At 43.5% G+C, this 26,111-nt stretch overlaps 2 protein-coding genes across 2 annotated transcripts in view; one reads left to right on the forward strand and one right to left on the reverse strand.

Annotated features, from left to right (window-relative positions):
* Positions 1–1,257: 1,257 nt before the first annotated feature.
* Positions 1,258–26,111, reverse strand: part of T265_04355 (hypothetical protein) — a gene marked incomplete at both ends in the record, with an annotated part of 38,465 nt that continues 13,611 nt past the window's right edge. Inside the window, one exon of the mRNA XM_009169076.1 lies at positions 1,258–2,550. Coding sequence (XP_009167340.1) covers positions 2,032–2,550 — 519 coding nt within the window. The remainder of the gene's footprint in view (positions 2,551–26,111) is intronic.
* T265_04354 (hypothetical protein) lies at positions 9,254–15,227 on the forward strand (the record flags this gene model as incomplete). Its single annotated transcript, XM_009169075.1, has 4 exons — positions 9,254–9,307; positions 9,897–10,055; positions 14,859–15,014; positions 15,042–15,227. 4 exons carry the CDS (start codon positions 9,254–9,256, stop codon positions 15,225–15,227), a joined length of 555 nt encoding a protein of 184 aa, XP_009167339.1.

The following is a 26,111-nucleotide window of genomic DNA, read 5'->3' on the forward strand; positions in this document are numbered from 1 at the left end:
CATGAGTCCCTAAGGTGTGTTGTCTAGTTCACGCCGCAGTGTGAGTCAGTGCAATTAGTACTGATCTCGATGCTATTATCTTGATTATTATTATTACTAGCAGTATTATCTTAATGCTTCTTCGTCTGACTCAAACAGATACGCAGAACCGGTAAAATCAATCGGGACAGCAGGTAAACGTCGAATTGAATTCCTACAGCTGCTATGGTTAGGCGTGCAGTGACTTTTGCGAGCCTGATGGATCCTCCTCGTCTTCACTCAGGTAGCTTTTGGTCAGCGGCAGTCACTGAGTTCAAATACGCTTCAGTACGATGAATATACTGACAAGGAAAAGTAAAGCGGGAGCCATGACTGTGTTGTATCGTGGGTGGCCGTCTAGTGGGTTACGCATGCACTGAGCCGGCCAGACTACGCGATAGGGCGAAGACAGGGAACTCGGGGCACGGCTGTATTGTCAAGACAAAACATACAGAGCTTCTGCGCAAATATATAGTGACTAAATGGCCAAATACGGTCGTTCACTTGTTCGTTCTGTACAGCCAATGATGGTGTTCCGGTCGTGAGCCCTCTCAGGCCCACTACGCTGGTCGTACATTGCTAAGCCGCTTGGTGAGAGCCGCCAACTCACCTACTTTCCGGACGTGTCGAACCGATGTTGACCTTGAAGATGCGTCACTCTGCACGTGTGCTTTTTTCCTGTCTGGGCACGTCCCGACAGACTTGTAAGCGGAGTGTCGGAATTTTAACGTATTGCTGGCTGAATTTGCGAGACTGCCTACGTGTAGTCTACTCCAGTCACTTCCCCGTCAGGCTGGAGTGCTGCTGTAGACCGGGATTGTCTGAAATTGGATCATTATCAGTGACGGCGTTTTACCCCAAGATGACGCTCGCATCTGTGTTCCACTGTACCTGTAGATTCTGATTTACTCAACTCTATTGTCTCTTCCCCCGGAGACGGGCCTTTTCGCGATATGTCTTTTGGCTCTCCCATTTCTTTCTATCGTTACCAGTGTTTCCTTTTGCCTTAAATGTCAGGTTGCTACTTAATGTATAAGTAGTAGAGTAACCGTGNNNCAAATTCATACAGGTATTTTCTCGCAAGTGTCCTTCTGGTCTTTATGGCACCTAGAAAATTTGCTAAGTAAACGACCGATAGTTCGAATCGGTTCCCAGGGTCGCCTTTACGTGACATTCCTGGATCAAAACCAACCGATAGCCCTTCTTTTTTCCCATTTATCATAAAACGTATTTTAGGGAGTAACTTTCTTGTGTCACGGAATACAGAATTATCATAAAAGAGGAAGTTTCCTAGACGCAACGCAGCAAGGATTCGCTTCAACGGTGTCGAGTGATGAACTTCTAAGATATTTGGTACAATCTGAACACCACTGCAGCAGGAGCACCACGGTTGTTTTTTACGATTTGGTACAGAATTTATAATGACCAAATTAACCTCATATCCCTTGAAAAGTGATTCATTCAGTTCTGACACCTAGTTCATTGGACTACAGTACGAAAATTTGCACAAGCTTCAGAATGCGAAGTTCGTGGGCCAGTGGTGGATTCGAGCCTGTCCATTCGTAGCTAGAACTCCAACTCCGGAATGAATTGGACCCAAAAATACAAAAGAAAAATAGTAACCTCACTCATCATGATCACCGGTTGCTACCTGCATCTTTGGCAGAATCGGTAGCTTTACTTGACAACGCATTGTAACATGTCGGATAAAATGACGTGGATATTGGGGCGAAAGGACTGAAGAGGTGTCAGCATGGAAGGAGTTTACGCTGAGCGAAAAAAAAACGGGACTGAGAATGCGTGTGCACTTAAATAACAATTCGTTTCTGGTAGAGTCGCACATATAAATAATAGCGTTTCACGAAAACCGCACACATTGTTAACCATGAGCAAAGAAGATATTTACAGGGTTAGAGAAAAATATCCCGTTCAAAAGAGTATCCTACTCAAGGGAGCTTTGGTTTCTATGTACACAAGCGTGTGACCGGGTCAAAGTTGAACAGCAAAACTGATTCACACGGATTCATTCTTTGCGAACGGGTTGTGATTTGGTGGTGGAATGATATTTAGTGTGGGTGAGAGAGAGGAGAGGAAATCGAGAGTTTGTGAATTTCGCCGAAAGCGATCTTCCTCTTCCGTACTGGAGCACAAGTTCATGCTACTGAACGCAGACCACAACTGGTGGTCGAATTTGCACTCTCTGGGTGTGGCAAACCACGGTGTTCGTCGGCAGCCGGTATGTACCAGTTCGTCACCTTGGCCATTGGGAAATGTGTTCGAGGATGTGACTTCAGCTGAGTAGTGTTCACATATGCTCGGTTTGGGCTTTGTCCGCATACGTTTTTCCGGCTGTCGGGACACTCTGTGGGGAAGTTGTCTACGGGAACAACGATTCGCTTGAGGAACAGCTTGACCTTTTGATATTAACTCATTGCGTTCAGGGAATCTTCTCGGACGCCGACAGTCTGGAGACTGAAGTAAGAAACGAGAGACTATGTTATCATCACAGTTGATTTCAATCCTTAAAGGCATCTCATTAATAAACGTGAAACAAAAAAAAACTTGGAATTTTAGATCAATATCTTCCGGGAAACAGTGAGCAATATCACAGTAGGAGTTCAGTTGTGTCCCCGGTGAATCCTGATAAGTGTGAAAATGGGTACAGTTCACGAGTTTAGGATTCAATTTTGGTTCAACTAGAACTAGATAGAAACTCGGGAGTGCAGAGGATGTAACCGGCCGTGGGCTACCAAAGACTTTTCAGCAACCTTACGAATGGTATCATTTGGCATTCAGTCGAAGTCAAAGATGGCATTATCACTCCGCCGCATTCGACGAATCAGCTAACGAAATCTTCAACTGTTGTGGACGAATGAGTGGGTTGGCACGATGCCTGTTCATAACTGCCATCTAAACACGGCTGGTAGATCAACCATTGTAGTCGGTACGAGAGTGTCGAACTCATCTGTTATGCAGTTCTTATGATCTCACGCACTTCAAACCGTGCCTGACGCAATGCGCCTAACTCATGGGGAATATACGCCAAAGATCATCCTTCAAGATACACTTCTCATCAGGTTTTCTAACTTTATATGGACTAGAACACAAGATTACAAATCCTCGCATTCCATAGTATAGTTTAGAGACTACTCGCATCCACATTAATTCTGTCAGATTTATCTCATTCAGTTAAACTACTTTGTTCACAAGCAAATGCGCTACGATCGTCAATACGTTCAGGTTATGTGTGAGTGAAATTTCATTCTGTTTGGAACAAGTGAGCCACACCTACATGGTGAGCCCGAAGAAGAGCGAAACCGTTGATGGGATGTAGAAGCACGTTCAGTAAATTCGTGAATGGTTTCATGCAAGAAAGCACACTGTGATATCCCGAATATTGTACGAGTTGAGCACAACGAGCAGCCTTTGTACAGTCTGTTCAGTTGAAAGAAAGAGAGGTTCATCTGGGATTTTGATAAGTATTCTGTCAAAACCAAATTACGATGCAAAGGGTTGTAACTCGGAAGGACCTGTGATCAATAACAGGCAAATGTCATCGAACCGATGTCATAAAAGTAGCACGCATATATGTCAGGTCTTTATCATATTCATACTCTCGTTTGGACTGGTAGTTACTTGAGTGGCGTAGAACTATATATCATCGTAGGTAAAATGATATCGTCTGATGTATGCTTTATTATCCTAAAGGAAAAAGACTAACATCAGACCGTGTGGTATAAGTTGTGAGACTGATTGACGTTGTATGCGTTGTCATGATTACAACCTAGAAGCGCTGTTAGTCGAACCCACCCCCGTCCCACAGCAGAATGGTATATTAGTAAATCTCCTATAGCATCTCTATAGCATCCTTTCGGTGCCTAACTGCCATGCCATCTGGTTGAGATGCTACCAGGTTGCCCAAGCCTAGACAGGGGAAGTCGAGGGACAGAGGTCGGGTTCGAACCACGGACAATCCGGTCAGTAAATTCGCGCTCTAATCACTGGGCCATCTCGCCCTCTAAATCTCAAACCTCTCCTGAGCTCTGTGAGTCGCACTTTACTGCCACTGCCAAGTAAGGTTGAGGCAAGTCGACAGTGACGTTGGCTTTTCAACGGTGCTGGACCTGCCTGAGAGCAAACTCTAGACCTACACCAACAAACACCATTCTTCTGGTTGGCGTTGACCAGCAAAACCAATTCAGGAACAATACCGCTGCTCCAAATAGAATAGCTTTTTAACTAATTAACGCTTTGTTTATACAGGTTCTCGGTAAATGTCCAAAATTGGTTACTACCAAGTTTTCATTGCGGTAGCTTATTTATTTACAATCTTTCCTTTGGTATTTTGTGTTGAATGATTCAAAGGCGATAAATGACACCGTTCTAAGCTTTAAATGCATTATGTGGAAGAAACCTTCAACGCAGTTTCCGTGTAGCTATGTCTCGCTTCTATACCAGCTAACACTAGCACAGTGACCACAATGACTGGTAGTCCTAGAAGACCACTTCGTTCCATTCCTAATTTGGAGCTGCAGACAACTATCTTGCGTTTGACCAGCATCTGCCCTCCCGCATTCCCACCTTCCTCACTTGGCGGTGTGCACCAGATATCTGGTCGCTCATCAATGATTCCATTCTCCGCAGCAAAGACGAGACAGAAACTTGAATCGAAATCACGTAACAGACTACCGTACGTGGTGAGACACATCGATGAACAAGAATAACGTCGACGGAGCAAAATATTGTTCGCCCGTGTGTCGGTGTGTGCGTGTGTGTCTACTTGCATGTTCCAGCTGATTTATAGTTAGTAGTGATTGCGTGACATCATTGATTCCGCTTTATTTTTTGTAAATTCCTATAGGCGAAGGCTTTGGGAACGTTGTTGGCTGCGGAAACCACTGTTTTCATTACGGTCCACTGGTTCGGAAAAAAAACTGTGCCAGCTAGCACGACGGCGACGACGGAAACTAGCGATGGTGCGTGATTAATTTTGGTTCATCCATTATTCCCATCAACGACGGGTGGTGTGTGTGGGCTTGACCAGGAAGCACAGCATCATGGTCTGGTGGATAATCCTAGCAGGGCTTCGTCTGCCTCCTCATTTGGTCTCTTGAGACGACTGGGAACAAATGTGTACGACACAAGAGACGGTCGACCTGCAAATGAGAGGGTTCATGGGGTGGCGCGCTTTTTTCTGGTGTGTGTATGCGCGCGCGTGGAATAACGATCGCATTCACAATCAAAAGCTGACGCAAGCGTAGTATTGTCGCCGTCGGCGGTCTGAGTGCCAAAAACTGAGCGAACCGACAACGGATTGAAAACAGAGCGAGTCATCAAGGAAATCGGATTGCAAAACATTTAAGGAGTAAATCTTGGATTTCGATCCGAAAAGTAGAACTAGCCAACTGGGCTTATGGTTCTATACACGACGCGATAATTACACTGGTAGAAACTCAATAACTAAGTTGGTGTGCTGCGTAAGTTTGACGATCGGAATGTCAAGTACATTCTACTCATCCAGGTGCTGCTCATTTAGTTAGACGAAATTGGAAGTGAACGAAAGTGACATTCGACACTGGTGTAACTTGATATTTAGAGGATGAAGGGCTTACTTTAAAATTTACTCAACGCTTCTCGAATTTTCTCGGCATAGAATGTTTTCACTTTTTAAACTAAACCTTGAGTGGACTTTCCAAGTCTCCTTATACTAGCGATTAACCATAAGAAACCAAGAAGAGAGAACATTTCATATGACAAGTGGACCTTCTGGTCTTTGCTCCGTTCACTGAGGTGGGCAAGTATTTGTTCGCCAGTCATCAGTTCGCAGTAAGTTGGCAGTGCGTGGTATTGCATCGGTGTGGAGGCCTACAAGTGACCTACCAAGATTCCTTTTGACAGCAAGTGAACCTTCTACCCGAGGAGTTGTCACTCGAGGGTGACTGACATATAATAATACCAGGCGCCACTGACGCGGTAAAGCCATGTTTTAAGAGTCACGGTCATTTGGGCAAGGAAGCACCACTAATGGCAATGAAAATACTGATCACTGCCTTGGAAAACTGCTCCTAACTTCGGAAGTACTGAAAATTTCGACTTGAAATTTTCATAGCGCTCAAAAGTATACTTGGTCAGTTTAGACGAAGTTGGCACGAAAGTTTCACTCGACTGGAAGAGATCCACCGATAACTTTTACAGCAATTTCAATTCACGTTAAGAGATGCTTTTGCAAACGAAAGTGCGAAGACTGCTTCGCCTCTCTTAATACGATGGCCTTTCCAGAATCTGCCAAGCAATCTGCGTTTTCTTACTACTGAAAAAAGAGAAGTAGTCTCTACTGAAAAATAATATCCAAGCGGGCTTCAGAGTGCTGCCTCTACTGTCCTGGCAACATATAAGGACGTGTGTTGGCAACTGACGATGAACAGCTGCGGAAATGCTGCAGAATAATGCTGTCGGAAAGCCACTTTTTTTTAGAGCTAGATGAACATTATCGTTTGGAAGTGACCCACAAGGGAGTGACCTGGTGAAATGATCGGTGTTCAGTATTGAGTGCGATTTGAGTGTGTCTAGTTAGTGGGTAGTTGGCCCTTGTGGAGATTAGCTTGGTGTGGGAAAAATGGAAGAAGTAAGCTACGTGTAAAGGTGGCTTCGTTACTTCTCCAGACGTCGTACAATGACGTGATAATTCGCTTTCTTCCATTACTTCTTGCCATATACCATACTTGTCCAGTCCTATTCTATCTCCACCAAAAGAGTTTCATATAATCTTAACTCACCCAAAATGAAAACGAGACAACGCGAGCGCGAATTTCATTTGAGACAATCAGAGTGATTACAAATTCAGCCTAATTATTTTAGGGTATTCCGGTTTGCACGCCCCAATAGAAAGGTTAATCCTTCCCGATTAGTTACCTCAGTTCCAAAAATCAGTCACCTAGAAACACATCTAAATTTCGAAAATGAGTGATAATCATCGGATAACTCAGGAGAGAATGAAAGAACATGGGCATGATTTCTTCTCTACTTCATCACCTAATGTGGACTAAATTTTGAATAACAGGTGTAAGTAACCACTCTACCTCAACCTCTTGCCAACATAGTCCTGGTGAGGACTGTTGAGGACTGGACACATCGCTGCTGATACTGGAGTCAGCACCGTGGCATATGCGCAGCAATGTACGTATTATCATAATGTTGTTGTTATCACTATACCATACGTATTATGCTTAATCAACTTCTAAAGCATAAGCTGATAAATATTTCAGCACTCTTTGTCCTTACAGCCACAACGTGAACAACTCAGCTTTCATGTGTTTCCAACCTCAGTAGCCTACGGATTCTCTCTTATGTCACCATTTCGTAGAGGTTCCTACAATAACTTTTAGAGTTGTCTGTTGAAAGTAGTACAGTCCAACGGCATAAACGCGATTGATGAGCTACTCTCACGCTTCAAACATACGTACTTTTCACTAGGTTTACACAATCGTCTCCCCAGGTTGCGTTTAGAACTCACCCATCGAGTGACGCTCACACGGATTGACGCTTAATTACTCCAAGATACAGATGAATCGCTTTTATGGCATGCCGTCTGCTTCCCTAACTTTTGGGGAATTTTTTCGGTGGGATTAGTCATTCAAACATGAATGCATCAAACGCTTGTACAACGGACAAAACGCGTAACTCCTCACTTTTAGCTTGGTGTTCCGCTTGAAGAGGGGATCCGAGAACAGCAAGCAGGGTTCCGGTCTGGAAGGGTCTGTGTGGATCTAATCCTCACACTCAGTCGATTACTGCAGGAACTGCATGACTGTGTGCGTCTTAAAATCTTAGTGGTCCTTGACTCCAAGATTGCGTTCGATTACGCTGACCGTTTTGTTAATTCCCACACGCTTGAGCAACAGAGTAGGCCGCTGAAGTTCGTGAATAGTATGTACTGTTTGTATTCATACACTAATAGATGGGAGTATACTGGTAGTTCACCAAATGCTTTCTTATAGGCACTAGTGTTCAACAAGAAGGTCTAACCTTTCCATTTTTGTTTACTATCGTAATTGACGAATTAATGGGGCTGACATTGGAAGGTTTCCAAAACCTCTGAAAGAGAAGTTGATTGACCTCGAATATGCGGACGAACTTGTTCTAATTTTTTTAAAAAGGTGTGCAGCCATCACTAGATATCCTGGCCAAGTTCATCCAGCCCTTCGGCATGTGTTCAGCTCCCATACAGTAAAAACTCGTGCTATGGGACGCTTAACCTTGAAAAATCCAAATAATGATGGTAGACGTTTCTTAAGGGAAATCGCTCACAAGGTTGCTGAAAACTCTTCAACAGTCCGCGACCGGTTTCGCCCTTCTTGGAGCTCATCAAGAAGAGACAGTTCCCGAGTTTCCGTCAGGTTTATGTTCTACTTGAATCCGAATGGGACCGTTTTAGAGAATTAAACTCATTTGCAAATCAATTTTGTTTTCACGAGAGACTCAACTGAATCTCTCGTTTATGACATCCTACAGCTGAATGAAAACGAGAGATTCAGTTGAGTCTCCCGTGAAAACCAAGTTGGTTTGCAAATTAGTGTATTTCTCGAATGACAATAGAAGTTGTGAAACACCGTGTGCATATCGGACGTTTTATTAGCTCTGGTGGCTGTGTGAGAGACGAAGTGAAGTCCAGGATTGCGATTGCCAAGTTGCACCACTTGTGTTGCCAGGGGGCATATCGCTGGGTTTAAAAGTTCGCGTATATCAAACTACAACAGGAGAGGTGTTGTTCTAAGGTCACAAAACTAGGCCACTCCGAGCGGAGGATCTGGGACACCACTAGTTCTCTGACCACCGATGTCTAATAGCTACGGCTGGAATCCTAATGGGGTGAAATTAGACCGGGTTTTGGTGAAGTAGACAGTACTTCAACCAAAGGACGTATCTAGTAATGCAAGCTAAATTCGCTGGGCCATGTGTTCCGCATGCCAGGATACCGCGTACCTAGAAACGTGTTGTTTCCGTGCCTGATTCGATGTAGCGTAAACGTAGTGATGGACAGAACATGACAAGGCCGAAGGGAATGGAAAATTTTACAAGAAGTTTATGTGTTGCTCGTGCTGTCCGTCCGAGACACAGACACCTCGGATGTTTACTTTAGGCTAGGCTTACATTAATCTCGGCCTCCTCTCCTCATCTTTCCATTATAAGGCTTTGTTCAAATGAATTGACATGGATAAATGGCAAAGGAGCACTAATGTTCTTTGATGGTAACACTGTCAGTAAAGGTGACGATGATGATGCTCATAGCGTACGTTGTCAGTTGTACATGGTATACCCATTTGTCCACAGGGAAGCGATATGCGATGAGCTCGAATATATAAATACTTTGACATTCCTCGACACTGAGAAATGGATTGAGTGCCTATTGAAATATCCATTCTAACGAACTTTCTCCTTACAATACTTCCTCCACTGGCAACGAACAGTCTGCAAGCCAGTCACTACGCTTGAGGTACAGACCAAGAACCACGTGATCAAAAATCAGAAAGCAATCAAACCAAGAAGACAACCAAAAAAACGCTCGAATCCGCTTTCGAACTCGCGAACAACTTTAAAACGTATATCAATAGTAAGCAGTTTCTTCTTTGTGTGACTTGGCGAATAGTTTTCGATACACAATATTATGGTTGTACAGAAACCTGATTTCGAAAGTAGGCTGTCACCAGTAGATTGCTAAAATAGACCGCAGCAATTAAGCGGCCGTGTAAGATCCATTCACTCTGAAAAGGATGACGTCGTGGCTGCGGATCAGCATACAAAAACAGAGCTCGGAATAGCTCAGTGACTGTGGCGCGAACTCACTGAGCAGAATGTCTGTGGTTCGAAACCAAACTTAGAGCCTAAAGTGTCCCTGTCTATGCTTGGGAAACCTGTCAGTATCTCAGCCTTCGTGCCTCGTTCGGATGGCGTGGCACCTAGGTACCGAAAGGGTTTATCGGCTGAAAGATTACTATATTACTAATAGTATACAAACGCAGACCAAAGCTGTATCATACGTTCGTTTCATGGTCGAGATAAAGCTTAATGCCGTCTCAAGCGTCTGAGGCGCCATAGGAACCTAACTGTTGCTGTTAACTAATTCGGTGTTGTTAGGTTCCTCACACACTTTCTTCAGCAAGTATAAGTAAGCAAGACCGCTTGGAGACTAAAAGCTGGTAAAATTCTGTCAGGGTTGCTTACTTCTAACCGAGACTATTACAAATTGCTCAATGCCTATGGGTTCTACTTGATTTAATCTTAGAAACGTTAAAATCCCTATCGCTTTTCGGTCCTAACCCGCCGTAATATTGAGGTTGTTTTGGTGTCGACTTATAGATGATTCTCAATCGACATTCACAATAGCTACTCTTTGTTGGTGGACACACCTAGTTGAGTTTTAGGTTTTGGCTCTTTTGCTGTAGTGAAACTGGTGATAAAACATGACCGAAGTGACCTAGTATCAACTGCTTTGCTAAAATAACGAACGTATATAATTTTATCTACAACATCCTGATGAAATTTCTGGGGAATTAAATTGCCCGATTGTTCGATCGATCGACCATTTAGACTAGCAGTCAGTCGTCTGATGGAGATATGGTCTAAACAGCCAGTTGTGAAAATATCGCTACGCCTCTTCACTCACGCATGCCTCATTTTTTTTCAAAACAAGCAAACGTAACCGAGACCTTCCGGCCCATCAGTGGAAAGAGCGCNATCGCTACGCCTCTTCACTCACGCATGCCTCATTTTTTTTCAAAACAAGCAAACGTAACCGAGAGCTTCCGGCCCATCAGTGGAAAGAGTGCATTGTTGTTTTTTGGCCTGAAAAACAAGAATGAAGCATGTTCTGTCCGACCTTATCACACCAGAGTAGAGCAGGTCCTGCTTATACGGCGACTGACGTAAATGGTTAAAGTCGATGGCTAGTCTACGCATGTATGCTTGTCTGAACAGATGAAGCGGTGTGTAGAGCAGTTGTATGCCACGCGCTTGCGCGCGTCACAGTTTCCAGACATTGCTAAAAAAAGTGGCCTGTCGCCGAACCCGCATCAGACAGACAGCAAGCTAGACAGCCAGACAGCCAGATGTGAGAGCTATACCGCCAGTGTATCGGAACCTACGCACGCTATATACTTTATTTCTCAACAAGTGACGTAAAACTGCAGACAACGACATTGTCTGACTTTGGGACTATAGTTGCGCGCATGCGATGGACGCGTCGTATATTGAATTTTATTGTTCCAAGAGTTGTAAATGGAGGGAAGAGACTAAGTAAAGACTTCGCCCGGCCCACAAAGACTTGAGCTTTACATTCTCATTGAACTTAACTTTGTCCATCGTGCTTATGAAGCTTACTTTACTCATGACTGACAGTGACGTTGTTCATGATAACTGTGAAAGGAAACCAAGATGGAATGAACGAAAAAAATTGATTCTAGTCAGTTACGCCCTTCATTTAGCTGAAAGTGAATTAGTAGATATCAATTAACCGTTGGTTTGCATATATTAGGGAGATTGAGATTTTTAACCTGAAAACGAAGTCGGTCCCCTGTTGATCAAACAGTTCGTTAGTCCAAGCAACACCACCGGTGAGTTGTCGTACAGCGATGCACCAGTGCGTTAGGGAACAATAGCGACAAAACTGCCAAGCTCAGCGAAAAACCCGACCACTAACTGAGCGTCCTGAGCTATTAACAGTCCCTACGGTATCATATTGGGCCAGCTGGGAACCTGATAAGAACCTTATGGGTAATGTATAGGCAGTCTGCTCAAACGGACGATGATTTCATAAGTAACGGATATTTCAGTTGAGAAATCCTCTTCAAAGTACTGGAAATAATTCAAAGTAGAATAGAACTCGTAAAGTTAATCGGCACTATCCAGGAGTACATCGGACGATATACAAATATTTCCACAGTTTACGATAAATCAAAGAAAAGTTATGCCATTCTGTCACAAAATCTATTTAAGTAGAAAAAACCAGGGGATAGACAAAATGCCAAGAGCCGGTCACAATTCCTTATTTGTACGCCCTCCCATGAGCAGTTTACCTGGTTACGGGCAGATATCGTACAGATTTACAGGATTCTATTACACCACGGCCGCAGGCTAGCCTCTTACTGTATAGCGTTTGTGGTATCCCTTTGGCTTGGGTGAAAGATGCGCGCCAAGCCTGTCTTTCTTAGTTAAGCAAGAGATTAGCAGTTCACCTCGTCCCATTCGTGGCAGCTAAAACCGCGGTGGAAAATAAGCAACTTATGCCACTTATCCCAGGTTGGGAGTCAAACTTACTGACGACTTTAGCTAATCTAAAAGAAGAATTTTCAACACATGAATTTAGCTATATAAAAGTGCGGACTTAATCCGCATACTACTAGGAATACGGTCCGAAAGAAATTGCTGAAGCACGTCAGGGTGCGTCAAGGAATCATGGTTAACAAGATACCGGGCTATGAAGGTAATCACAGAATTCCGATGTGTGGTAGTGTTCTAAAGTGAAAGTTTACACTTGAGCCGTTTGCAAAAAGTCTACATGGCCCTGAAATAAAATATGTGGAATACAGTGCTAACTATGCGATATGAGTAAATTTATTAAGACAGTTAAAGAGTTTGCTAACCATGAAAGTCATCAAGAAACACTGGCGGTTTCGCTCCAGCTGGAGACCTTAAATGACCCGACTACGAGGTAGCAATCCTACTCTAAAAGACCGGGAAAATGACTGGAGAACCGAAATTCCGATGGGTTAAAGAATTTGTCAATTAGGCCTGACGGATAAAGTCCTTAATCTGAAAGTACAGAAAGAGAGTTGTGACCACCTGAGCTCACCAGCTAGGGTAAAACCGAGTTATTTCACATGGCCGGACCTTGGGAAACAGCTATTACTAACTATAAGCGATGACATGACAATAATTATGCGCACCTAAAGGTCAGTGAAAAATAACGTCCTGGTATTATGAAAAATTGAAAAAACAGTACTCTTGGAACCACTTAACAAGTCCATCCAATCCGGTTGTTAATCCCACGAGAGCAAGTTGTCTGCGAAAGTCATCAGCATATTCACACCGGTAAGCCACCCGCGGTAGAGTATAAAGCAGAAAATGGTGGATGAAGAACATTTCCTTCCAAGTCGCTTTTGTGGGTTGGTGCAAAGTGGTACAAAGAATGCAGATAATCGACAATGACATTTACATGAATCGTAATCACAATCTTGATCACATGATGTGGGTTCGACCGAAAACTAGACAGACGTTCAGGTGACCACAAAACCAAGCCAGCAAAGGTCATCCGAACCTCGACCAATCAAGAGGCTAGTTAATCAGTCAATCCACATAACTTTCACAGTATTTGCATCCACTTGAATTGCTGTGTTCTTTCGAAGCTTACAATATTCATTCTACTCGGCTGTGGTCTGGAAATCTACACATGTATGACCATCCTCTGTCAAATGAATGACGTAGACCACAATAAATACGCTGCAGTTCAACTGGTTCTTAGATTTCCTCTTTCAGTCACTGTTTTGGTCGATATCTTGCTAGGGGAGTTGCATTCATCACCGTAAATGTTCATAGGAACTTCATCAAGGAAGAACTTCTGTTTCATGCACATTCAGTGATTCACTACTAGTGATTTACCACAAAGATAATCGAAACCAGAAAATCGACATTTCGCCATCCCCCTAGATTGAACGAATTCAGGCGGAGAACCTAGCAAACTCTGTGAAGTGGTGGCCTCGCTTCGAGAGGATCACATGTAGTGGGCTCATGCGTATAAGTTGAAACCTACACTGCACTTATGCGGCTTTTATCACAAAGTTTGGTTGGTTTTTAAAGGCAACTTCCGTAAGTTCCTAGGTGAGTTGCACCGAATTATTCGCGTGCTTTTATCTACACCTCCTATTTTTCTCAACAAGAAGTGAGCAGGAACTTTAGCTTTCCAAAATGTCCAGGCTCCCAGATGGACAAATGGCTTTGCATTACCGAAATAAACCGGGTCATATAAACAAATGAGGTTGTATTTGGCAGTTGATGGAGTGGAAATGTGTAATCGAGACTTCGCTTTTCAAGTGAACACCGGAAAGCACTACTTGGCTGTTTCCTCCTTGAGTATCTAATGAAACTCAAGGAAGTTTCGAATCCGCAATCTCCGGGTTAGGAGCTTTGGCACATAACCGTTCGGCCACGAGTTGCTGATCGGCTCACGCTTGGATAGGAATTTTGGAAGCTCAGTGCAAGCTAATCACACCACATCACAAGGGCCTGAATTCAGCCGACATTTTAGCACCCATACTACAACTATGAGATCCGAACAATTATGTCCTGTAAATTTTGCACAGACATTGCTTTTGTCGTGGTATGTACTATCAACATCATCCAAAATTATGTGAAACAGGAAATCGAAACAAAATAAATTGGGCTGTTCCCTTTCGATGCAGTCCAAAAAACGTGCGTTCTTTAATTCAGGCAAGACAAGATTTGTCTTACATCCCCCATATAGTAGGAGAAAATATGATGTGTTCCCAAAATAGTGTAATTGGGGGAGCACCAAATGAGCGATGGGTAAATACAGGAATACTTTCGGTCAATTCATCTTGAAGCAGTTCACACTCATTCTCTGGAAGTGTCACGATGAGGCTGGTACATCAGTGCAGGAGACTAGGGTTGCCGTATGACTCCTCCTCAGCTTCAACAACTTGGGAATCGTGTTCACTCAATAGCTATAGTCTACGTCAGTGCTATTCGAGGTTAGAAAATAATTTATGGCTTCACAGATGTATCACAATCACAAGTCTCTTGGTGATGGACTCAAATACTCTTTTTAGCGAAATACACACATTTTCAAACAAATTTGGTTTTGCGAGAGACTCAACTGTAACCCAGCTGAATCTCTCGTTTGTGATGTTTCCGAGCAACTGAATGTGCTGCACCAGACTGCCTCATGTTTCAGTCCCTACGATATTCGAGATATGGCGATACATGTATATTTCTAACGCACTACTCATAAGGTTGCTGAAAATTCGTCAACAGCCCACGATCAGTTTCGCCCTTCTTGGGACTCATCAGGTAGGCGCAGTCCCAGAGTTTCCGTCAACCTTATGTTCTACTTGAAATCAAATTGCACGAAATTAGCGAAATACACTCATTTGCAAACTAATTTGATTTTTCGAGGGACTCACCTGGAACCCAGCTGAATCCCTCGTTTGTGAAGTTACACACCCACTATCTGCGAACAGACTTATTTTGGTGAATTGCAGTCCGACGGAGGCATCATCGCCATAATAAAAAGAATCATCAACTTATAGGCGACATTTAAATGCAAAACAGGCTTCCCATTTTCACGCAAAGTGTCCTACTCGCTAGAAATTCGTATCACTCTTAAACTCTTCTGAGCGCAAGTGCTCTCGTAATCCAATAAGTCCACAGAAAATGCCGTCACCCAAGTATCTGCTCCACAGACACAATTTGCTTTTGGGGTCAGTTTAATCTGCCCTCAAGGGTTTGGGATGCGCAACGCAAGTTGTTCACAATTGCCTTGCAAATGCCGAGGCTGTTTTGTGCGTATACCGCTCGACTTTGTTGCCGAATACTGAAGCGCCCCCAAATCTCCTGTACCTTACAGGCCTTCTTGAAAAAGCCACAGTCTTTGGGTAAATTCATAATTTTTTCTTCATCTTCTGCCGATTGGAAAGTAGCATCAGCAAGCCCAGCATGACGGAATTTCTGTTTTTCTAACGATGCTCCCGTTCATCTTTGTGTTCCCTTGTGCAAATTGTTACTGCCTCTGTCTTAGGGACAAGTTTTGAGCACAGGCTCCTTCCAACTCCCATGCTGATTGATTTCACTGATTTCCACTATTCATTTTCTAAAATAATATCATAATATTTCAGGCGTTTTCCAATAATAACAGAATTTTTTTTCTATTTGGACACTGCGACTACACCTTACGGAGTAACACCTATGTAGCATGGCCGGCGTGTTCATTCATCGTACACTTAGGCTATTAATTAGACTTCTTACGAGTGTCCCTTTTTAGACCAACGAGATAGAGCTTGAGTTGCGGCGCTAACTTGGCGAACCCCGGGTCAAACAGGCTGACGACAATGAGCTACACGGGCTAGCTTTTCACCACTTGGACTTGGTTTTCAAGCCATCGCGTGAGCTGGCCCGAGAAGCTTGATTCTGTTCCAATAAGCCACCATGACTAGGAGGACTAGTCAAGCAATAAATTCACACACACTATGGTCGAAAAAAAATGTGTTTTTATGCCATCCGACATCAGAAATGTGGGCGGTCAAGTTTGTTTCATACACGAGCCGGTGCTTACAAAATCGATTCTAGCCTTTGGAAAAAAATGTTAGTGCGAGCTGACAAAACGACCTCTGATCAGAAACCTGTGACCAAGACGGTGGTACAACTGGTCAAAGAACAAGTACGCTTCATTGCTACTTAGTACAGTGCGGTATAATCCCATCGATCCTCCACGAGGTGGGGCTTCCGACCCGCCAAATCTGCGCGCTAGAAGTTCGCACTAAACTGAGAATAACAATCGGCCATCTGATAACCTTCCGACCCGCCAAATCTGCGCGCTAGAATAACAATCGGCTACCTGATAATCATGTAGTTAGATTATTTACCGCTTCAGCGCCCTGTTTAGCCAGTTTACCACAAACCACAGAACCCGATAGTTCACTTTCAAGATGAAATAAAATTCTTAGATGAAGCGTCTGTAGAAAATGGCTATCCACGGTCACTGAAAAACCGTGCAGTCTGTGAAACCAAGAGCCATGGAACGGGCTGCAACTTGAGGGAAATTTCATTCGACTGTGTGTGTGTTCGGTTCAACCGTCTTTGATTGTGGTGAGACACAAGGCTCGTCACAACACCAACTTTCCTGCTCAAATTCCGTTTTGATTGTTAGAAGCCTGCCTCTGCTGTTGAATATCTTCAACAGCTTCCATTGGAATACATTAGCTGTCTGTCTATGGCCAATTGAAGTAAGCATGATAAGTTCTGCAACTCAATCAAATTAAGTGACCGGACCTGCTTTTTTCAGGTGTGGTCGTATTGATAAACAATATTCGCTGTTTAGATGAGAACGCCTTCCTCACCGAGTGGTTTAGCGGAGTTGTAACACACAAACTAACGATTGTGAGGGCTTGCCACATGCTTTTACTGGAATTTTGTTTCGGTACGTCCGAGTCGTTTACTCTATGATCTGAATTCTATCCGTTGTGGTGACCTTTCAGCTTTCGAAACAGCTAGTTGGTGTTGTAAACGAGGATGACATGGGAAGTTTGCTGCTAGCTTTGACGAATTCACTTGGTGAAGTTGCCGACGAACTACTCGTGGGGAAAACAAACGCTCACATATGGTGTGACTGTTGGGCTTACCGTATACTCTCACCAAATACCACGTTATTTGGCATATGGTCCGGGGAGAATAAAAACCCTTTTCCACAATCCAAAAACGTATGAGGTTCATACGGGGTTTCTTAAACAACATTCCACAGTCAAATCAGATTAGTTCTGTAGCGATAACGCAACAACAAAATCATGCCACTTTCCGATTGATTACTTCGTTCCGTAATACCAAAAGCGAAGTTTTGCAAGGTTTGTGCTCACCAAGCAGCGGGTGACGATTTTTCAGCTTTGGTTTTAAGAATTATCAGCCGGGAACTTGATGTACTTCTTGATTGTAGGTTTTTGGACCATTGTGGATATTATGAACAAAGTGAAATTGCCACACAAAATTAGTCTGCCACAGAAACTTTTTTTCTCTTATTGAAATGCAGACACAAACCTGATAAGTGTCCTTCCAAAAGGGCGGTTCAACCAATGCTTATGAACTAAAAATATAGGGGGCGTCACCCTACTTCGTGAAACTTCCTAGACTGCAGGGGTGGGAAAAAACCCTAATGAGTCCCTTCCTCAGTTCGAATTGGCATTAGTGGTACACACTTGGGCATAAATGATTGTGCATAGGTGCTGCTTGAGGTGGACCGATTTTGATATAGCCCAAGGGAATAGAGGATGTCACGAAAATTCAGGTGCTATTGGTGCTGTCTACCTTTCACGGCGGGGTCCACGTGACTCTCTCTGTACTTTGCTGGAGACACCGAACGTTATGGCGGCTAACCGAGATAAGTGAAGTTCATGCTGTCATCTTCTATCCAGATGAGTGTTTGAGGTCTATGCATCCCCAACATTTCTATTTGGCTAGCCATAGGTCCCCACCCCTGTCCAATTTTTTCTTCTTTCTATGATAATGCTTTATTGAAATTAGTCAACACAGTTATATGGTAGTGCTATAGTACCATAGTCCTTATTTGATGTTTTTGTCAATGATGATGATTATGCGAGGCCACCTAACTCTAAAATAGACAATGAACGAGTAAGGGGAACTCCGATACCCGGACTTAGTGAAGCGTATAGAACAATGTTGATGATTCTTACCTAGGCAGACTAAAGTCGGATTTTGTTTTCATTTTGTCGTGCATCCTTTATCTCTCTTGGTCTTTGTTTGAGTCCAATGCAGACCAACAACGTAGTTCGTTCAGAATTTTCTTGCGAACAACTGTTGAAGGTCCAACAAACCTCTGATTTTGTTAGGAACTGTCTTGCTAATGTTATACGGTTTCGAAAGCAAGGCATCTAAGTATCCACCTACTAGACGAGGTTACCTATCAAGGAACGGTTACGCACCCAAGTGCGTACGTAAATCAGGGTTGCTGATATGCCATTTAGCGCTCGAGTTAATGTCTACTGGCCCACTGTATCACCCGTCGATTCGCGTCAGGTACACTTATGGTGGGAATCACCCTTTGAGCCTTGGTCAGAGTAATTTAGAAAAAAAACATCGTTCAGTTGTAGCGGCCCTTCGGTGTCTAGCTGCCATACCACCCGAAGGAAGCACGAGGGCTGCGGATACTGTCAGGTTGCCCCAGCCTAGACAGGGGAAGCCGAGAGGCACAAGTAGGGTTCGAACCATGGATCTTGTAGTCCCGCTCTTACCACTGAGCCTTCCCGCCCCCAGAGCAATTTAGGATTACAGCGTACCCATAGAGTACAGTAGAAACGGGCCCCCTTAATGTCTCCTTCTTTTCCCTGAAAAAGTATACAGGTATGAGAAAAAATGTCTGAAGGAAATTTTCTACCAATGAATCTAAAAGCAAAAACTCATGTATGGCCTATAAAATGCTAGATGCCGGATAGAACTCTCAGTGTTCTTCCCATAGGTATCAGCATGCATAGGAATCTTTTGAATTGAGGTTATGATGAGGTGCTGAGGACTCAGTGAAGTCTCTAGTAGTTAACAGCCAACTGCAACTCTTTTGCATAATGTGTGGCACGTAGCCAATCCCGGGATTCCAGTGCAAATTGTGAAAAAGAATAACAGTATACTATTGACTACGACGGACTACACGGAGACTTCATCTCCGATAGTTTCACCACCTACATGAGTTTAAAAGTGAACAGTCAACTTGACCGCTGTTCGAATCAAGGACTGATTTCGTTGGCTTCCTTGGACTACACCTGCTTGATGAGTTCCGAACAGGATGAAAACGGTGGGGGGTGTCTGTGGATTGTGAGAAAGTGCCCCATGCTACTTATATTAAAAATGGGTTCCAATTCATCACTTTGACTGATTCCACATTTGCCCGAGATCGCAGTACGCCGCTCAACGATTCTACTTCTGCTCAAGATGAGTGAGAACTACAGTCTCTTCCGCGGGATGAAAAGGGCTAAGTGAACAACCCAAATCGGTCTGTTTTTCATCTGGCTGAATAGAAGTGAACTTTCCTGAGATACTTTCATTCTTGGGGGTGAGTCTTTCAAGGTAGCGACAGTTGTGCTTCAATCAATTCAAGTTTAACGTACCAGTCGTATAAGCTAGAGTTAGAGTCCCTAAAACTACTACTGGCTTTGATAATATCTGATCGGCAAGAGGTTTCTGATGGACTGACCTGAAATTTGTGTTTCGGTTAGTTCACTCTCGGTTCTTTCAATTCCATTACTCGGAGGTCTAATGATGTTCTTATCAGAGCATCAACGTTGTTAGGATCCATTAGTTGATCTGCATTTTGCGTCATGCAGTATTCTAATGATGACGCGCCATCCACGCATCACACGTGCCATGAAAATTAGTCATCGTTCCGTCGAGAGTCACTGATGAGTGCAGTGATGGGGTTGTGATAGGTGCGTTCCAACTATCCTCTCAGTTTCGGATTAGTCGAGTGGTCACAGCGTTGGTCAACATCACATCGTTCATTGAGTGCACAGCCGGGTTTCGTAAATGTTCAAATTCTAGCTGTCCTCGATATGAAATGCCCATAATGAGAGACCACTATCGTGTCGAAGAAAGCAAAATGGGTTTGTGGATGTATCACGTAGCATGTCCTAACAGTTTTTTCCGGCCCTTTCAGGCGCTTCCTCCGAAAAATTCGCAACATGGGGAACGGCAAAAATTGCAGTTTAAAAAACCGTCAGACTTAGAATTACAAAGTTCTGAAACAGGTATGGATAAAATAACCAAACAAATGTACTTCCGACGGATTTCTTAAAAGGAAACAGTGGAATTAAAGAAAACAATCTGACACTCGAAATCAATAGCAGAATTGTCAGTTTTTGGCGATGAGTGCTTTAGATAATGCGTACTGCAGGAAGGGTATTTAGTGATGAACAAACGAAACCTGTGAACTGAATAGGTGATACCATTTTTGTAACTTAATGGTAGAATATTCTTGCTGGCACCGAGTCAGTTTTCTTCCATGTACTAGGAGCCCCAGAATTGCATGGGTGAATTGCATTTTTGCCGTTTCTTACAGTAATGGGACCGGAATTTTTAGGGTGTCAAGTTTGCTGGCTTCGGGACCAGGTGTTTATCTTTTCTTTTCTGATGTGTCTACTCTCAGGTATATCGCGCTGCAGAAATAATCCGTTTTTGTTCATTTCGAGAAGAAAAATTGCTAGACAGAGTTCCGGGTGTCAAAAGCAGCGGCGAAGCGGACAAGTGTGAACAAAAACCTGCAATGTTGTTCTTCGAATCTTTAGTGCTGCTATCCTTCGACAGCATAAAGTTGAGGCAGATAGCGCAACATACGCAAATATGATTGATGATGCAGCTAACTGCATTCCCAACGGATCTACAAACCGACGTTCATTATCTGATTCCCAGGTAGTCAAACATCGCCGTTCTTCTATGAAAAACTAGCGGCTTCACACTTTCTACGCGCTTTCCGCGGAAACGTCTCTCTCAAAATGCGACACGTTATTTTTTATCGCGAAAATTTCGCTCGATTCCTGAGGTTGTCCTTCCAACAAGGGCACTATCTTGGGCTTGAGCTCTGTGTATGTCTATCGTGAAGCCTTCCTACAATGACCGCTGATAAGGCTCATAGTAAACCGTCCCTCGAAAAGAGAGAAAGATGTCCACAACGTTTCCATTCGGGGTAACGGTACAGCTTTTGCTAAAAACCACAACCATGTACGGGACATTATCAGAAAGTAATTCTTTGTGGAAGGGCATATATATATATTATATATATATACTTATATATATATATATACGCCTTCCTGGTTATTAACGAAACGATAGTTTGCAGTTTTGCTCTATATTGTGCCTACCATACGCTTTTTGTGCTTATCAGGTGGACGATGATGTCTAAAGATTTGAGATTGAAATATTGATCATGAGGAGTAATTCAATGAATTAGTATATCTGCTGTAACCAATTAAGCCCAATCAAAATATGTGTCCTTATTTCCATCTCGTTATACTGAACTAGTGGTCCATCTAAAGAATTGGGGTTTGTTTGACGCAACATTTAGAATTTTTGGTGTAGAAGCGCCGATTTCATCTTCAGTGGTATGGCATGGGAGTCACCAAGAGAATAACGTAAATGTAGGACTAGAGATCGGTGGCTGTACCAAGGTTGATTCACTTTAAAGAACAATTAACCGGATCGTTTGAACAAACGAACAACACTTTGCTCACGATACACGTGCTCACGATGACCGTCACTAATGCTGACCACGCTTCTATTACACGCAGCGTTTGGATGGCGCTTTGTTCAATTAATTGATTGCCTGATATAAAAATATGTTGGTAAATCAACTGCTTCAGTTAGTAGTCGGATCATACTGTGACGTTGTCAGGAAGTTTTCATCAACAGTCGAAAAGACATCTTCAGTACACTAGTGCATAGCGGAGTGGTGCCTCCATAAGCGTATACTGAGTAGTGTGGTGAGTGAATTCACTTACTTCCCTAAAGTGGGGATGACTTTTGCTCATAATTGCTTGTTGATTATCTCGCCACCCTCTCAGCACACCTGAGGAGGCGTGTTAATCCTGGAGATCAGCGTTAAATACTCAGATGTTTGCCAATAAGGAATACCTGGCTAGCCTGATACATAGTCTAAAAACAAACGAATTGTAGACATCTCGGCGACAAAATCGATGAACAACCGTTGAGGTGATAGTGTGTAACAAATTACACGGTCCAGAGAAGAGGAGAGAGATTTCAGAGAGAGAGAGAGAGAGAGAGAGAGAGAGAGAGAGAAACAAAGAGAGAAAATGTTGTGAAACTACCAACAGACAAGTGACCCACCGCAGTAGTACAGTACAAACTGGATTACGCTGAAAGTGGCAGACAGCTCCTCTTCTATGGGACTACATATCGGTTAATCAGGGTCCCGTTTCAAAAGTGGTCAACAAAGTCAACAAAAAAATTGCGAAACCACAGAGAACCCGGCAGAATTATTATCCAAGAATGACTAAGAAATTTCGCACAATTTCGTGCAGTTATCAGAATCACACAACCAAAATCCAACAGATAGCCCGTCTCACAAGCTCGTAAAGAACATGAGAAACAGGTTAAAACATCAATCAAAGCTGAGGAACCTCAAGTTGAAAATTATACTGTCGTTCAAGGTCAATATCACCTACATTGCCCTTTCGGAAATTTTTGCGAAGAACCATAGCAGAATTACTTCAGGATAAACAAAATACAACAGGAGCCATGGAACCAAAAATGGTATCAAAAAAGTCGGGCCTCTTTATGACAACTTGTTTGTACTTTGAGGAGCATAGTGAGTTACAGAAACACCTGGGTGGCCATCAAGACCGGGATTTATTGCCCAAATACAAGGAACTGGAGAGCGCTGCAAATCAATTTGTCAGCTCAAAGATCTGATTCAGATACTTGGACGATAAATTTATCATCATTTAGGGAACTTGGTGAAAAATACGAAGAATTTTAGAAACAGAGTAGAGGGCATCATGTTCGTCCCACCAATGCTGAAGGATAAAAACATACCCTTCTTGACCATACTGCTCCAAGAGAATATCAATGGAACACTTCAAATCTACGTATGTCGGAAGAAAGTACACGCATATCACGTGCAAGATGACCAAAACAGCCACCAGGGAATCCCAAAAAGTGCTGCATTCACAGTCTATTCGAAGGTGAGTCAATACACTGTAGCACAACAGGATTGAGAAGGTAAACATAGACCTATTCATACATACAATGCATATTCACGAGAGCCCATCAGAGTAAACATTGAGAAGAAACGTGTCACCAACAACGGTAACAACAAAAAACGACTTAGTTATCAGCGTCTTCCTACATCAGGAAATTATCTGAATTAACAGTGCACTCGCCACAGCCACATAGAATCTTGATAACTCACAGACCAACTGTTAACTTGAGAACATTAACTATAGTTCCGAAGGATAAAGTCAGGCGAGGCAATCAAAACGATGTCAATTACAAGACGAATTACCACAAGTGCAACAACTACCACCTCAAGCAAACTGAAAGGACCACGGAACACAAGGCGGTCATATGGAGATATGATCGATGTATATTGGCTTCCACATATAAGGATCGAGAAGGCTACGTTCCAATTTGAAACATGTAAAGACTGTCGTACGCAGAAGTAAGAAACGCGCGAAGTGAGTTCTTAATGTACGATATGCCACAACTAGCCGGCATGTTAAACTGGATGCAATGTGCGTAATGTTACGGCTAATGGACGGCTAACATCAGACGAACGCATCAGACGGCAGGATCAGTCACAGGACCAAGTTAAAAAAGACCACAGGGTACGATAATTTCAGGTCGCCAGCGCATCGACCAGTCAGACCGTGGAATGATGGCCAAATGGTCCGCTTAGACTGCTTATTATGATCGAAGTGCACGTCTTACTTTTGGGAAAACAATTCAACTCACGCCCACCACGACTCCACGCGCGCTCACCAAGCTACCTCTTCGTCCAGCTGCACAACGATTCTTGACCGGTGATGAAAAGTTTGCAACCAAATTACCAAGGTCAGCATACAAGTTGCCCCCTAGCGAAGACCATCATCAAAATGTTAAACCATAAACGAGATTTTTTTCCGCAAGAAACTGCTTTCGATGTCTTTACAGCAACATGTGTTCTTCTTGGAAGGGCGCACCTTTGAGGCATCCCGGGCCCGGTCAACTTTTGAAAATTGACGCGACTCGAAGCCAGCTGGCTATGTCTGGATAATATATGTCCCAAATTCACCAGATCATTTTCTACGATTCAAAGACATTTCTGTCATTGCCAAGTTCTAAAAGAATATAGAAATCATTCTCAAATTGAATTTCAAGACAAATTTCAACGTGTAGAAATGCTGGTCCATATCGTGAAAGGTTCGCTGGATTCATTTCACGGGTCAAAACTGTGGGCTACGTGTATTTCCTCTCCGAGATTATTATGCGAATTTGATAACGTCCTGAGATGATTTTGCTTGCGTGTGTGGAACACAACCACGATGACTTGAGAGTCAATTCTAACGTGATCATCAATGTTCAACTCACAAGGAAATTGTGGGATCCCTCTGTTTTCCGAGTACACCGTCAGGTGAAATGCATAAAAAGGACAATAGAAAACCATGGAAAAGGCTGATGTTTTAGAAATTCGCTCCTTTTTGATGTTAGCTTGCCAACCGATGGATGAACAACGCCTTCGGATATAAGTCACGCGGAATTGAACACGATTCATTTTTTCGCCAAAAGTTACGTCTACCGTATGTTACTTTGTCCGTCGATGCACTTCCGGGCTTTGATACCGTAGCGGAAGGTTAAACCGTGCGGTGACACCATGCGACATCACGGAGCTCAGCGTTGATAGATTTACGTCAGTTCATAGAACAAATCACATGATCTCAAACTTTGGCTTGTAGATCTGAAATTGACACAAGCTTACTGTACGCCTTGAACAGAATTATCTATTTCAACGGGCATACCAACCAAATATCCTTGCCAAACGCTTGCGACCGTCAGCAATCGGCCCCGCCTGTGAAACCGATGTGTGAACCTGTTAGAATCTCCAAGCAATACCAAAAGAATGCAAACAATGGTATGACAGTCATGTGGCTAGCGCGATGTTATTACGGTTGAGGTTGATGAAACAAGTTCCACAAGCGTCTGCAAGTATTTGGCTCAGAGGTACTAACCTCAGTCAAGTGCTTGGGAAATTTGCGAACAACCCAGTCGTTACTAAACATGCGCTGTTTAGTGCGTGGGCCCTAACCTCATGCTTGCAGACGAAGCGATTGACGTAGTTGACAAACTCGTTTACCTGAGCAGCTATATCAGTCCCGGTGGTCTCGCGAAAAATGATATTTTCATCCGGATTGGGAAGGCCAGAGCGGCTTTTGTGAACCTGCGTCACATGTGGCGTGGGCGCCACGTACGCTTATCTGTCAAGGGTCGAGTTTACAATGCTGCCATGTGTTCCATATTACTACATGGATCAGAAACCTGGCCGCTGCGCGCCGTGGACGTCAAAAAACTTTCAGTGTTTGACCATCGATGTCTTCGGAGCATTGCCCGAATCTGGTGCGAAAACTGGATCAGCAGTTCCGAATCCCGAATGGTATTCGGGAGAAATAATGCACGCTCGATAGACGAACTGACAATACTGCATAGGTTGCGCTGGCTTGGCCGCGTGCTGCGTATGCCACTCGACCGACTTTCTCGCAGGGCTCTTTTCGCACAACCACGTGAAGAGTGAAAGAGAGCCAGAGGCGGTCAGACAATGACTT

The sequence above is a fragment of the Opisthorchis viverrini genome, assembly GCF_000715545.1.
Source record: "Opisthorchis viverrini unplaced genomic scaffold opera_v5_71, whole genome shotgun sequence".
NCBI lineage: Eukaryota > Metazoa > Platyhelminthes > Trematoda > Opisthorchiida > Opisthorchiidae > Opisthorchis > Opisthorchis viverrini.